The sequence below is a fragment of the Eurosta solidaginis genome, chromosome 2, assembly GCF_040869045.1.
Source record: "Eurosta solidaginis isolate ZX-2024a chromosome 2, ASM4086904v1, whole genome shotgun sequence".
NCBI lineage: Eukaryota > Metazoa > Arthropoda > Insecta > Diptera > Tephritidae > Eurosta > Eurosta solidaginis.
The window spans coordinates 3720339-3736018 of NC_090320.1; the positions used below are offsets into that span (position 1 = coordinate 3720339).

At 36.9% G+C, this 15680-nt stretch overlaps 2 protein-coding genes across 4 annotated transcripts in view; one reads left to right on the forward strand and one right to left on the reverse strand.

Annotated features, from left to right (window-relative positions):
• rk (rickets) overlaps positions 1 to 15680 on the reverse strand; it is a 667150-nt gene that overhangs the window by 229520 nt on the left and 421950 nt on the right. The window lies entirely within an intron of this gene.
• LOC137241930 (long-chain-fatty-acid--CoA ligase heimdall-like) lies at positions 479 to 8079 on the forward strand. 2 transcript variants are annotated; one of them, XM_067769286.1, is made up of 7 exons: positions 479 to 599; positions 5287 to 6132; positions 6192 to 6592; positions 6651 to 6945; positions 7002 to 7292; positions 7355 to 7646; positions 7710 to 8079. In XM_067769286.1, the coding sequence occupies exons 2-7, from the start codon at positions 5395 to 5397 to the stop codon at positions 7781 to 7783; spliced, it is 2091 nt and encodes a 696-aa protein (XP_067625387.1). In that variant the 5' UTR covers positions 479 to 599; positions 5287 to 5394; the 3' UTR covers positions 7784 to 8079. The 2 variants fall into 2 exon arrangements, with proteins under 2 accessions (XP_067625387.1, XP_067625388.1); XM_067769287.1 differs by having other exon boundaries at positions 542 to 617.

A 15680-nucleotide genomic window follows, 5' to 3' on the forward strand; every position in this document is an offset into this window, starting at 1 on the left:
TAAGAAAAATTCATTCGTGAGAAGTCACCTTTCAGAAGTCACCTTCCGAAATTTCTGTTGTACAGTGTTGCTCCAAAATCTACAAAACTCTTATTGAAAAAATAGGGAGCTAAGCATGTTTTTTTGAATTCCATTGCACTATGAACTACTCATTTAATTATTTAATGAGATAAAAATTATATATTTGACCCCAGTCTTAGAGTACGGTTAATTTTTTATTTTTATTTAGCTGTCTATGTAGATAATAGGTATAAATATTAATTTTATTTTAATACTTTTATAAAAACATCTTTAAGTTCGAAAATTAAGTGCAGCAGACAGAAAAACTTTACTTAATGTCCACGTTTTACTGTTTTCAGATAGCTTCTGTGGTCTGCTATGAAATTTAACCTTTGTTCGTACTTCAAATCACATTTTGTTTGTGTGACATTTGTACATGTCTTTGTTTTTAGAAGCTAGCAGTTCTTGCGCGATTTAGCTGAGAATTAGAATTTGATAATTTTTTTAGTAGCAATTCGAGCGCTGCTAAAACACGACACCGGTTCAAGGCTTTTGTGATAATTCTTTCGAGCCATTTTAATTAAACGAGAAAATCGAACGTAAGTGAAGTAGAGAAAGTGAGTGTTGGTTGAGTTACGAAGTATCGTAAAATTTGATTAAAAGATTAAATTAAATTTTTGAATCTGTGAAAGTAAATTTTTACCAGATGTAATGCTATTCCCTTGGCGATTTGTAGCTCGACTATTGATGTAAGGTCAAAACGAATCGTCAAGTTGTGTGTGGTAAAAAATGAAAATATATTTGGCGCGTTTTGCCTCCGGAGAGATTTAGGCCAAGCTTCTCTACCAATTTGTGTTGGTGTCTTTTATAGTTTTTTATCGACTTCGAACGGGAGCTGGAAGGTAGATAAATTTTCACTGAGAAGCCTTCCATGGCAGTATTACATTCGGAGTGTTGCTAAACCACATTTTTTCAAAAAAAATTATAAATACTTACTTTTTAAGTTTACTCGCGTCGCCCTTCTTACAGTAAAAATGGAAGAGTTAGGCAAAGCGATAGTTTAGCACTACCGATTTTTTGACTACCTCTGAACTGGTGCTATGCGGATGCAGCGCGGGCCAGTTGATAGTCACCCTTGTACCAAGAGCGATGAAATTTGAGCTATATGTATTTAAATTAATAATCAAGTGAAACGACTATTTCAGAACTATCTTCGACTGAACTAGTTAAGAAGACGTTCGCATGGTCAGCAAAAGGGGTGAACTAGAACTGGGCTAGTTCGGAACTAGAGTGATTCGTTGCAAGGTGATTGGTTCTCTCAATGTTGAATACCAGTATTGCTCTAATAAATTTTGGAAGTTCACTATGAGACTTATCTCTTGTTGAGCTTAGATTTTATACGGCACTCAATCAAGATTTTATATGGCACTCAATTACCGATATATGATATATGTCATCCCTATAAGCTACATTTGCACATATACATTCCCACAGGCAGTCATGTACTTAATCAGATGTCCGAAATGCCCGAAATAAAGTCTGATGTGGAGCTGGATTGTACTGGTTTCATATTAAAGTGAGAGTGAAATGATAGACAGAGGATTACGTCAATTGTTATCAGTGGAATTACAGTGCATTTTTTTTTTACTATGAGTGAAGGAATACATTTTCGGATTTTTACTTCTATTTCTATATTTGTATTATGTGAGAATCCAAAACGGTAAAGCCTACAAACATTGATCTGAGGAAGCTGAAGCCAACACGATGTCACTTAACAAAATCATTTCTTATCACTTTGATGGATCATCTCACAAATAGCTTTTGAAAAGATTTGCTGTTTAAGCAAGATAATTTTGAACTCTAACGAATGCAATTCGTCAAGCTTCGTCTATCCGTTTTTACTTTTCGTTCTATTTAAAGATAATTGGACTGAAAAATGCAGTGCGCTGGCGAACTGAACTACACCGTGCTGCCTCATCTTCTTTTTCTTATGGTGTCAGTCCTTCGAATAGAGAGAGAATATGATGACACCGAAAATGCAAAATGCTTTTTTTTTTAAATTACTCATTCAAATTTATAGTTTGATGCCTTGCTGTCGACGGCAGCATTTCCAGAAGTCTATTCAAGGGACTTAGACCAACACTCGCTCAGACTTCCCGATTACTGCAATCTCTTTCAGGCAGAAGATTCAGCCATCGAAGGAAGCCGCAGTTGGGATAGGGTCACACACTAGCGGCAACGAAGTATTAATTTTCATCTACAGCCGGGCTGCTATCAAATCTCTTGGCTAAAGTCGTCTTTCAGTAGAAGTTGTAAAGAGGATGAATAGAAGGAAACGTTGGTTCACAACATCTGCAACTGCCCGGCGCTAAGTGGCCCAAGGTAGCCCTTTCTGGGAGCCGCTTTCTAGATAATCTGCGCTAGATCGTGGAGTATAACATCAAGGAATTGGTAGCATTTATCAGGTCCTCAAAATGGTTCGAAGAGGAAAGTTAATGATGTCTTTTCGTGGTATCATAACCAGCCTTGTGTCACGGGCAGCCACTTCAACCTAACCTAATACCACGTTACGATATTGTATAAAGACTTAGCTAGGCTAGTATATTTGGGTGCATAACCTTAGGTACATAAAATTTCAACTATGTATGAATGTACAAACATAGACAAATTTCCAATGCACTCAAACCCAAACATATTTATGCGTGAGAAATTGCCATTCGGTTTGGACGAGTACAAGCTATTATTTATGTAGAACAAGCTATAGCAGTCAGAGTATCTAGATATCGTTGGGCACAAACATATGCTCATACATGTAGTTAATCGTATAAGTATCGTATGTACATATGTATGTATGTATATTCATTCATATGTGCATACATTAATGTTAGTTAGAGTATGAATATTTGATGCATGGAGAAGTTCATAAAGCAGTAAGTTTTTTGTATGTTACATCTTACTTATGTGGGTATGTATGTATGTAAATAGGCAGGTTTGATGGTTCGTTGTTTGGTTGTTGTTGTTGTGGAGTAAAATAACATAATAAATATGTATTTAGTAAATTTGTTAAGCATAGCAGTGCGCACATCTCGTTTGGCTATTAATTGCTGTGCGCCTGTTAAAAAACAAGACATCTATATGTATAATGAATGATCTCAAAATATATATATTACACCAATACATACATACATACATACATATATGTTAAAAAATAATGTAATCGGCATATTTGTGTGTTTTTAATGTATTTTTGTTTATAGTATATAATTTAAATAAAAATACAAGGTGCGATACACCGTCGGGAGAGATTAAGGCTGAGCTTCTCCTCCAATTTGCGTCGTGTTCCTTATTTTTCCTTCAAATTGGTGGACCGCGACGCTGACTCCAAACGTAGATGAAGTTTTCAGTGAGAAACTTTTCTTGACAGAAATATACACGGAGTGGCGACACCACTTAGAAAAACTTGTTTCTAATTGAAAATCCTTGTTTCTAAATTTTTGATGTTGCTCTGCGCGGGACTTTCAACCAGGATCTTCGGTGTGGTAGACGGAGCACACTTCCACCACACCACCGTGGCCGCCAGCACAACAGCTAAGTTAAAGAATAACTGACATTTGAAGTGGCCTTTGCCGGCAACATGTTTTAAGTAGTTCAATTTTATAAAACGACATATTGATGCTTATGAACCCTATAACCCAATATGTGACGATTGATTCTGGATCCCATCGCCTGGCTTTGACGAAGTGAGATTGAAATAACTCCTGGCTCTAAAACAATTAAGCGCTGGGAAATGACAAATTATCTGCGAAGTGAGTCAACCGACGTTAAGTTTGCAAGAAGCCTGCATCAACTCGTCTGCAAAATTAAACTTAAATGCGTTCAACCGAATCCTTAAGAAAAAAGAGCCGTCCAAGAGCACGAATTATAACTGCTCTCCAACATCAAATAATTTTTGTCCGACTCCGCTTTACGATAAGAAAACCCATCGTCGACCAAACCATAGCGATATGTCATCGACGTTGCTTTATCACAGGATCACGATCCCATAAGCGATTCGATTGTGCCTCACAGGTACTCTTAGGGACGTTTTTACCATCTCTAGTTAAGTTACAGTTTAACTGGAGAATAGCAACCCTTCAGATTGCTACATTTGACATTTTCTTTCCTCCACCGTTACATCGATAATTTTAAATATTTTACACAATAAATCTAAAAGATCTGTTGTGAATACACAAAACCCAAAAAACAATTGCCTTTGTTCGCTGTTTTGCCTTGCCCCGATATGCATATCCATTTATCGAGGAAACGGCATCTCTGGGCAACCATGGGCGTCGGGAGCTGTGGCTCCAAAATAGCAGAGATTTTTTTTTTTGTTGTTCAGTATAAATAGCTACTTTATTCCACAAAAAAAAAACTACCTCGATAAAAACTTTGGAATAATTTAAACTTATCGTTGGAAACATTGAAAACGGAACTTACTTCACGTGAAACTCACTTAGAGGTGCAGCATCTCAGTTTTACTGACGCTATCAACTTGTTTTGTGCACTTCGAACAAAAGCCTTTCACAAATCCGGCCGCGCCCATACTCATGCATTTTTCGCACTTAGTGATTGACTTAAAGCGATATCTTCGTTATCCAGAAAGCACAAAATACGTAACCATCTTTTCCTATAGGCAGACTACTCTTCGCGCTCTCAGGTTAGGAACGGAATTGGACCAAGGACCTGGCGAATCCACATGTCGTTTCTCTAACGTGGTTTATTGAGCGCTTTCAGCAAATAAAACTGTTGATCAATGGTCGAGCGATTACATTCTAAACGCACCGTTAAGTATTTTTGATCCACGTATCAATAAAAAGTTTGTTCGCCGAAAGCGCCGATTCTGAGATATAGGGAAACACAATGAGCGATGAGCTACCACTGCTTGGATCGGTTCTCGATGTCATCATGAGCCTTACAATATTTGAAAACGAATGCACTCTTGAAAAGTTTCACACGCACACACCTCATTTTATAGCTGAAATCATTTGGGTCGGAATAAAGAAAAAAACAGACTATAATTGTCTCACAATAAGGATGCTTAGCCTGAGAAGCTCCTCAAAGCTTTAAAATTGCGTTAGTTTTCCTACAACAGCTTTCGTTGCCTAATTCACGAGCTGCGGTATAATGCTCTGACGTCCATCGATTACATTGGTATTAAATTTAATGAAATTAGTTTGTAGTCAGTCAATACTAAACGAATTTTCTTCAACTTTTGTTAATATTTTTTTTTTCTTTTTTAATTTAAAGCAAAATAAATCCCATCAGAAGAGGCATTTATGGTACTGGATTTGAAAAGAAGTGCGAGCAATAAAATATTACAGAACTTCTAGTTCCTTCCAAAACATTTAAGTAGCTATGGGCGACGACACATTTCCATCACAAAGTTTGGTTAAACCTGCCACTAGCTTCACATCAACTTCGCTTAGTGAGCCAGTGAAACTGCGCATCCTAAAAGATGTAGCTGCGATATCACCGCAAACCATTCCACAGTTTTTCTCCGAAACTTGCCAGAAATATGCAAATTTACCTGCTTTGGTATTTGCCAATGATGATACCACCAATAAAAACAACAACAGCAGCAGTAATGGTCATCAAAATTTCAACAAAACCGCTGCATCAACTTGGACAACAATAACCTACGCGCAATATGGACGCAATGTCGAGAAGGTGGCTTTGCTGCTGATGCATGTGGGCTTGCAGCCACACACCTCAGTCGGTATACTCGCATATAATTGTCCAGAATGGTTTTATACACAAATGGCAGCATTACGTTGTGGCGGTTGTGCTGCAGGTATATATTTGACCAGCTCACCGGAAGCAGTGCGTCATATGCTCGAAACAGCGGATGCGACCGTCTGTGTGGTAGATGATGCGGGGCAGATGGCAAAAGTGCGTGCAGTCAAAGGGAGATTACCACAACTGCGTGCTGTTATACAATTAGAAGAACCCTACGAAGATTTCATTGATCATGAGGAGGGCTACTATAGTTGGAAGGGTTTATTGGCTACGGAATTCGATGAGAAATCGAAGAATGAATTGTTGGAGCGAGAGCGTAATATAGCTGCTAACCAGTGTGCTTTACTCGTTTTCACAGTAAGTTTAATTTCAATAGGTTTTTCTAAGTGGTCATATGCGAATGTCTTGTTTTACAGTCTGGCACGGTGGGTTTGGCCAAAGCTGTTATGATCTCACATGACAATATTATTTCAATTGTCAAAGTCGTGCCTTTTAATGCAGATTTCCAAGAGGGCATGGATGTCACAGTCAGCTATCTGCCGTTATGCCATGTCGCCGCACAAATGTTCGATATCTTTATAACTGCTAATAATGGTGGTTGCGTATATTTTGCAGATCGTGATGCACTTCGGGGCAGTTTGGTGAAAACCTTACAAGTGGCGCGTCCGACGAGATTCTTCGCTGTGCCGCGAGTATTCGAAAAAATGCAAGAGCGTCTAAGAGAAGTTGAAGCAGAATCTTCATGGCTATCACGTAATTTAATATCATTGGCGCGAAATGCAATGCTACGCAGCTATTTAACTCATGAAGGCAAAGGGTCGGTGTTTTTGTGCAGAAATTAGTTCAGTTTTAATGAAACATATTGATATTCTTAGTAAACCGCGAGCATCGATGAAGTACTGGTTGGCTTCCTTTATAACGCAGAAAATTAAAATTACTTTGGGTTTTGATCGCTGCGAAGTAATTTCAGCTGGTGGTGCGCCCATTCCCAAGGAACTAAAACTGTTTTTTGCTAGCTTAGATCTGCCGATTTACGAGGTTTATGGACTCTCCGAAACTAGCGGGGCCGTTGCAATGAGTGTGGAAGCGCAAAACCTCGATAGTGCTGGTCAAGCATTTCCGGGGATGGACGTGAAAATAGATAATGCTGATCAAGACGGACAAGGCGAGGTGAGTTCTCTAGAAATAAAATATTAGCTAATTGAAAATTAATCATTCAAACATAGATTTGTTTCCGCGGCCGTTATGTGTTCATGGGCTATTTAAAAGAACCCGAAAAAACTAAAGAAGCAATTGATGCAGATGGTTGGTTTCATACCGGCGATATTGGCTATTTGAGCAACGAAGGTGATATCAATATAACTGGGCGTTTGAAAGAATTGGTCATTACTGCGGGTGGTGAGAATATACCACCAGTGCATGTGGAAGACCTCGTTAAACAAGAGCTACCTTGTATCAGTAATGCCATACTTGTTGGCGACAAGCGCAAGTATCTCAACATTTTATTAACATTTAAGGTAAGTGCAGTGCGTACATTAAAGTTTCTGATGAAAACTAATTTGTTAACACCGCTTTGCAGACGGACATGGATGCGCAGACCGGTTTACCTTTGAATACCCTACAACCCGCTGCCATTGCATGGTTTCAAGCGTTGGGTTTGCATTACACGCGCCTAAGTGATGTTTTAAGTATACCACCTAGTTTAGAAGAATTTGATGCTACAATGGTAGAGGTGCATCCAGATCCCAAAGTATTGACCGCCATAGAGGAAGCAATCAAGCGTGCGAATCAAAATGCTCTGTCAAATGCGCAGAGAGTGCAAAAATTTGCGATTTTGCCGCATGATTTCTCAATACCCACCGGCGAGCTGGGTGAGTTTTGGAATTTTATAAGCATTCTTACGCCACTTTATAAATTTTTTGTCTCCACTTTAGGACCAACCTTAAAATCACGTCGTAATATTATTTTACAAAAATACGCTAATGTAATCGAAAGACTTTATGCATAAGCGAAATATGTGAACAATATAAATATGTAAAAAAATATTAGAAAAAAAAGTCATTTAAGATGTACTTATGAGTTTTTAATATTAGAAACTGTTTTCCTCATTTCTATGGCCTCTCAGTTTATTAATTAATTCATATTCTTAAAAGAAAAAGAGTGATCCAAATTTCTTGGAATCAAACAATGTCTGCTATAAACAAATAAGATTGGTTTTTATAAATTAACTTAACTTTTTTTTCTATAAACCATAATCATATGTTCCTAAAGATGGAATCAGATTTAAGCCGAAATATCGACAAATAAAAAACGAATGCAATTTTCAATATTGTGTATTATTTTACTTTTGGCCATCAAGGTCAATAAAACTAATAGAACATCATATTTTCACGATGGGATACGAACACTCGGATTTCGCTAGAAATACCTTCTGGGAGGGTTCATCTTGGTCTATCAGCATACCAAATACATATTTAGATACATTTTTTAGTTTTATGCCTGGGTTTTCAGTGCAAATGGGAACTCCAGTTACAGTTGACTAGAGTCTAGCCTTGACACTTTCTTCGATAACATATAATTTGCTGTTCAGTGGCCGCAGTGGCAGGGTTAAATTGTTGCCAACTTTAACTGAGTTTAAACTCTGAAACTGAAAATCCGGACCTTAGGCGTTCAAAAATATTTCATTGCGTGTATATTCTTAAAATTCTATCGTAAATGCAAAAGTATAATAATAATATATCTGTGGCATTGTTTTAAAGTAACCTAAATCGCTCTCTGACAAAATATAAAATTTCCAAATAAGTAGCAGTCTTGCCTTACAGTTGCCTTTCGGAGTCGGCATAAAACATGTGATTTGTGGGAAAAATTCGAAAGAAGCACGAAGCAAATTGGAAGAGAAACTTGGCCTAAAATCTCTTCGGAAGTTATGGTGGCAAGTCTTTATTAATTTTTATTATATATATTTAATTATATTTTTGTTTATAATTTATTTTGCAGTTTGAAACTTTTACCAGCAGTATTGATTCACCTTCTTCAATTTTTGCTGCAGCAAAATAGTGAATATCTTAATCCCGGGACTAAACCTGGATAATGGGATTGCAATAGGGAGGTCCCGGGACTCCCGGGATTATAAAAATCAAAAAAATGTATATGCACAGAAATTTATTTATTTATTATCATCGCTGACGTCAAACGAATGCACGCTCGCATCCTTGACCATGGATTTTAGAGCGTGAGAGCGGCTTACGTGTGTCTCTGGAAAACGACTTTGACATTTTTTCCTTTCTTGGGTCCAGAAGCGATATACTGCTTAAAACGAGGCCGAGTTTAACAATAATCTATGACATGTGTCACGGTTGCATTATTCACGATAAACCTCCCGTGAATAACTTTTTCGGTACATACGAATGTGTTTTCTGTGAGCTTCTTGCATATTGTTGTTGCTGCTGTAGCGATAAAGACACTCCATAGAGGTTTTGCGGAGTTTTATCGGTGTTGATGGTCCTTTGCCGAATATAAATCCGGTACGTTCTGGTAACAAGCACCATTTAGGTCCTACCTCGCATCTACGATTTAATGTGACCACATTGAAACTTCTCAGCCAAACCCGCCACCACACCATAGTTCCATCTATCCATTTCTCAACTACATTTTGCAATCTCTCAAATACATTTGTCCTCTTCCATCTGAACCGAACCTTCGCACATCGGCATGATCACTCCATCAAATGTCACGACTTTTGATGGTCTCCTCTTGGATGGCGGTGTTGTAAGCTTTTGCCTTCACTATCATTTATTGCCCCTTTCTCTGTTCCCAATTTAAGTTTCATTGAACCAATTTTTTAATACCACGAACTGATAATTCTTCCAATCATCCCTTTTTTATACTCAGTTGAGCAGAGCTCACAGAGTATATTAAGTTTGATTGGATAACGGTTGGTTGTACATATATAAAGGAATCGAGATAGATATAGACTTCCATATATCAAAATAATCAGGATCGAAAAAAAAATTTGATTGAGCCATGTCCGTCCGTCCGTCCGTCCGTTAACACGATAACTTGAGTAAATTTTGAGGTATCTTGATGAAATTTGGTATGTAGGTTCCTGAGCACTCATCTCAGATCGCTATTTAAAATGAACGATATCGGACTATAACCACGCCCACTTTTTCGATATCGAAAATTTCGAAAAACAGAAAAAGTGCGATAATTCATTACAAAAGACCGATAAAGCTACGAAACTTGGTAGATGAGTTGAACTTATGACGCAAAATAGAAAATTAGTAAAATTTTGGACAATGGGCGTGGCACCGCCCACTTTTAAAAGAAGGTAATTTAAAACTTTTGCAAGCTGTAATTTGGCAGTCGTTGAAGATATCATGGTGAAATTTGGCAGGAACGTTACTCTTACTACTATATGTACGCTTAATAAAAATTAGCAAAATCGGAGAAGGACCACGCCCACTTTTAAAAAAAATTTTTTTTTAAAGTAAAATTTTAACAAAAAATTTAATATCTTTACAGTATATAAGTAAATTATGTCAAGATTCAACTCCAGTAATGATATGGTGCAACAAAATACAAAAATAAAAGAAAATTTAAAAATGGGCGTGGCTCCGCCCTTTTTCATTTAATTTGTCTAGGATACTTTTAACGCCATAAGTCGAACAAAAATTAACCAATCCTTTTGAAATTTGGTAGGGGCATAGATTCTATGACGGTAACTGTTTTCTGTGAAAATGGGCGAAATCGGTTGATGTCACGCCCAGTTTTTATACACAGTCGTCCGTCTGTCCTTCCGCATGGCCGTTAACACGATAACTTGAACAAAAATCGATATATCTTTACTAAACTCAGTTCGCGTACTTATCTGAACTCACTTTACCTTGGTATGAAAAATGAACGAATCGATATCGAAAATTACGAAAAATGAAAAAAAATGCCATAATTCTATACCAAATACGAAAAAAGGGATGAAATATGGTAAGGTAATTGGATTGTTTTATTGACGCGAAATATAACTTTAGAAAAAACTTTATAAAATGGTTGTGACACCTACCATATTAAGTAGAAGAAAATGAAAAAGTTCTGCAGGACGAAATAAAAAACCCTTAAAATCTTGGCAGGTATTACATATATAAATAAAGTAGCGGTATCCAACAGATGATGTTCTGGGTCACCCTGGTCCACATTTTGGTCGATATCTGGAAAACGCCTTCACATATACAACTACCACCACTCCCTTTTAAAACTCTCATTAGTACCTTTAATTTGATACCCATATCGTACAAACTCATTCTAGAGTCACCCCTGGTCCACCTTTATGGCGATATTTCGAAAAGGCGAACACCTATAGAACGAAGGCCCACTCCCTTTTAAAAATACTCATTAACACCTTTCATTTGATACACATATCCTACAAACAAAGTCTAGAGTCACCCCTGGTCCAGAAAGGCCCACTCCCTCTTAAAATATTCATTAACTCCTTTCGTTTGATACCCATATTGCACAAACGAATTCTAGAGTCACCCCTGGTCCACCTTTATGGCGATATCTCGAAAAGGGGTCCACCTATAGAACTAAGCCCCACGCCCTTTTAAAATAATCATTAACACCTTTCATTTGATTCCCATATCATACAAACAAATTCTAAAGTCACCCCTGGTCCACCTTTATGGCGATATCTCGAAAAGACGTACACCTATAAAACGAAGGCCCACTCCCTTTTAAAAATACTCATTAACACCTTTGATTTGATACCCATATCGTACAAACAAAGTCTAGAGTCACCCCTGGTCCACCTTTATTGCGATACCTCGAAAATGCGTCCACCTATAGAACTAAGGCCTACTCCCTCTTAAAATACTCATTAACACCTTTCATTTGATACCCATATCGTACAAACGCATTCTAGAGTCACCCCTGGTCCATCTTTACGGCGATATCTCGAAAAGGCGTCCATCTATAGAACTTAGGTCCAGGCCCTTTTAAAATACTCATTAATACCTTTCATTTGATACCCATATCGTACAAACGCATTCTAGAGTCAACCCTGATCCACCTTTATGGCTATATACCTAAATGGCGTCCACCTATAGAACTATGGCCCACTCCCTCATAAAATACTCTTTAATGCCTTTCATTTGATACACATGTCATACAAACACATTCCAGGGTTTCCCTCGGTTCATTTTCCTACATGGTTATTTTCCCTTATGTTGTCACCATAGCTCTCAACTGAGTATGTAATGTTCGGTTACACCCGAACTTAACCTTCCTTACTTGTTTAAAAATTTATTTCACTACTCATCATACTATATTCCATATACACAAATTTACAAGATTTAATCTGACGAGCCTTTGTATAAATTCTGCTACCGAACGCAATGCGTTATACTAAATTTAATGCCTTTAATTTCAAATCAATGATACAGCAATAATGTTCGGGTCAATGTTGAGACGCGTACTTGGTATAATAAGAGATATTACACCATGCTACAAAAAATATATACATATGTATACATACACTTCATATGTTATAGTGAAATGTGAAAAATAAAAATCTATATATATAACAAGTAAGGAAGGCTAAGTTCGGGTGTAACCGAACATTACATACTCAGCTGAGAGCTTTGGAGACAAAATAAGGGAAAATCATCATTTGGCAAAATGAACATAGGGTAACCCTGGAATGTGTTTGTATGACATGTGTATCAAATGAAAGGTGTTAATGATTATTTAAAACGTAGTGGGCCTTAGTTCTATAGGTGGACCAGGGGTGACTCTAGAATGTGTTTGTACGATCAAATTAAAAGTATTAATCAGGGTTTTAAAAGGGAGTAGCCCTTAGTTGTATATGTGAAGGCGTTTTCGAGATATCGACCAAAATGTGGATCAGGGTGACGCAGGACATCATCTGTCGGGTACCGCTAATTTAGTTGTATATGTTACACCACGAACAGTATTCCTGCCAAGATTCCAAGGGCTTTTGATTTCGCCCTGCAGAACTTTTTCATTTTCTTCTACTTAATATGGTATGTGTCACACCCATTTTACAAAGTTTTTTCTAAAGTTATATTTTGCGTCAATAAACCAATCCAATTACCATGTTTCATCTCTTTTTTCATATTTGGTACAGAATTATGGCATTTTTTTCATTTTTCGTAATTTTCGATATCGGAAAAGTGGGCGTGGTCATAGTCGGATTTCGGCCATATTTTATACCAATATAAAGTGACTTCAGATAAGTACGTGAACTAAGTTTAGTTAAGATATATCGTTTTTTGCGCAAGTTATCGTGTTAACGGCCGAGCGGACGGACAGACGGCCGACCGTGTATAAAAACTGGGCGTGGCTTCAACCGATTTCGCCCATTTTCACAGGAAACAGTTATCGTCATAGAATCTATGTCCCTACCAAATTTCACGAGGATTGGCAAATTTTTGTTCGACTTATGGCATTAAAAGTATTCTAGACGAATTAAATGAAAAAGGGCGGAGTTACACCCATTTTGAAATTTCCTTTTATCTTTGTATTTTGTTGCACCATATCATTACTGGAGTCGAATTTTGACATAATTTACTTTTATACTGTAAAGATATTAAATTTTTTGTTAAAATTTGACTTAAAAAAAAAATTTTTTTTAAAAGCGGGCGTGTTCGTTATCCGATTTCGCTAATTTTTATTTAGCACACATACAGTAATAGGAGTAACGTGTCTACCAAATTTCATCATGATATCTTCAACGACTGCCAAATTACAGCTTGAAAACTTTTAAAATACCTTCTTTTAAAAGTGGACGCCGCCACGCCCATTGTCCAACATTTTTCTAATTTTCTATTTTGCGTCATAAGGTCAACGTACCTACCAAGTTTCATCGCTTTATCCGTCTTTGGTAATTAATTATCGCACTTTTTCGGTTTTTCGAAATTTTCGATATTGAAAAAGTGGGCGTGGTTGTAATCCGCTTTCATTCATTTTAAATAGCGATCTGAGATGAGCGGCCAGGAACCTACATACCAAATTTCATCAAGATACCTCAAAATTTACTCAAGTTATCGTGTGAGCTCTGCTCAGCTGAGTATAAAAAGAAAGGCTAAAATGTGTGTTAGTTGGTCGCCGGTGTTTGAAGAGATGCGTCGGCCGATTTTGTTCAAACTTTCAAACAAGTTGCGTAAACCTCACGCGGTGGTTACTACATAGTGGGAATCACTGCTCTAAATTTTTGTCTATATACTTTTACGTACAACTTAATTTGAAATTACCATTGTTTGCAGGCATATGCACACACTAAGGTTTGTTGTTTTCATGTTTTTATTGTTTCACATTCTTGCTAGATTAAAGCTGTTTACGCCAACTAAAATTCTATAACATACATATGTACAACATATATTTCAACTGTTCAATGTTTTTTTGCCTTTCTCTTTGTTTAGTCAAAGTGACCGCTTCTCCTGTTTGGTGTTTTTGTAAACTGCAGTGAATTCTTCCAACTTCCAAGCTTGTACGGTAAATGCAAATCGTTTGACCGTTTGCTAATAAAGGGACAAATAGTCGCGAAAATAAGTATTTTCAATTAAGTCACCGATTAGCCAAAGGAAGTAGAAGGACGTACTGCGGTGTGTCATATTTTTTCTTGTATGTGCAATATGTATTTATTGTAACATGAATTCTATGGCTATAGTTTTAATGTCGATTTGGATAGAGCTCCAAGTTTAAACACGCCTTGTATAGTCGATTTCAATGGTACACATTTTCGAAGAGACGGTCTAACTGGTAACTATATAGCAGGATTTAGTACAACTGCGACATCTGATAGTGAAAGTAAATTAAAAGAAAACGATTTTAAAAATATTATACTACCAAGCTTAATGCATAGATTGAAAATGTCGAAGCCGCCTAAAATTATCGATAGTTGGAAGAGTTTATTTGACTATAATATCTATGATGAAAATGGTATTATTGGAGCTCATGCTTACTATAATAATCTTTATATAGCGACTGCATTTTCCTGCTTAGGCTTACAACAATCGCCTGCTGTGGTTAGGGCGATTTCACAATTAATTTTAGATGGACAGCTTCGAAGACAGAACGAAGATCGACATAGATGAAGCGAAAAAGATGGAGGGAGGAGTGAATAAAAGGATTAAGAAAAAGTGAAGAGGGGGGAGGGCAGAGTCAGACGGAAAAAGCTAATTAAAATGTATGCAGATAGGCCAAATTTAGGGCAGAACAACGTCTGCCGGGTCTTCTAGTAATAAATAATAAAGTAATAATTTTAATGAATAATTTAGAAAAGTCAAAGAGTTAGATACCAGATAGATTAGTTTTCACCAGAATTTAAATTAAACATGTTAATACCAATGCCTTGAAATTTTCAAAATTTATTGAATTTGAAAATCTATAAAATTAGCTCAAATTATCTTAAGTATCGATTAAAAATTCATGAAGTTCTTCATTCCAGACCCGTTTAAAAATGAAACGTGAAATATAACGCAACAGAGTTTCGTACCCATCATCACTAATATAAAGACAGAAAAACGGCATAATTTATCAGCAATTTTCTGTATAGCACAGTGTCAAGATCTTACTGATTTACTGGCCATTGATAAGGTATTTGTTTTGCCCTATGGCATGTCCTTATTTCAAAACTCAATATATGAATTTGTATGGTTGCCAGCTGAGCTATAACAAAATATATGTATATAGATGTGTGTTGTAAACATTTTTCTGATTTGGACATACGCGTGTATGCCCTGCCGGAAAATCAGTAGCTAATGATACAAATTACTGGGTCAGAGTTAGGCCTAGGTTATAAAATAAGGACTGGTTCGGTAGTAGCTAGATTTTGCCTAAAAATTTCACAAATCGGCATTTGACTCACCATTGCAAGGCAATTTGAATTATAT

What these genes read in the sequence shown, in the direction of transcription:
- LOC137241930 (XM_067769286.1), top strand. Translation starts at nt 5,395, where the DNA reads ATGGGCGACGACACATTTCCATCACAAAGTTTGGTTAAACCTGCCACT. An exon ending in TTAACTCATGAAGGCAAAGG is followed by an intron (nt 6,593 to 6,650) that starts GTCGGTGTTTTT and finishes TGATATTCTTAG; the next exon opens with TAAACCGCGAGCATCGATGA. An exon ending in ACATTTTATTAACATTTAAG is followed by an intron (nt 7,293 to 7,354) that starts GTAAGTGCAGTG and finishes ACCGCTTTGCAG; the next exon opens with ACGGACATGGATGCGCAGAC.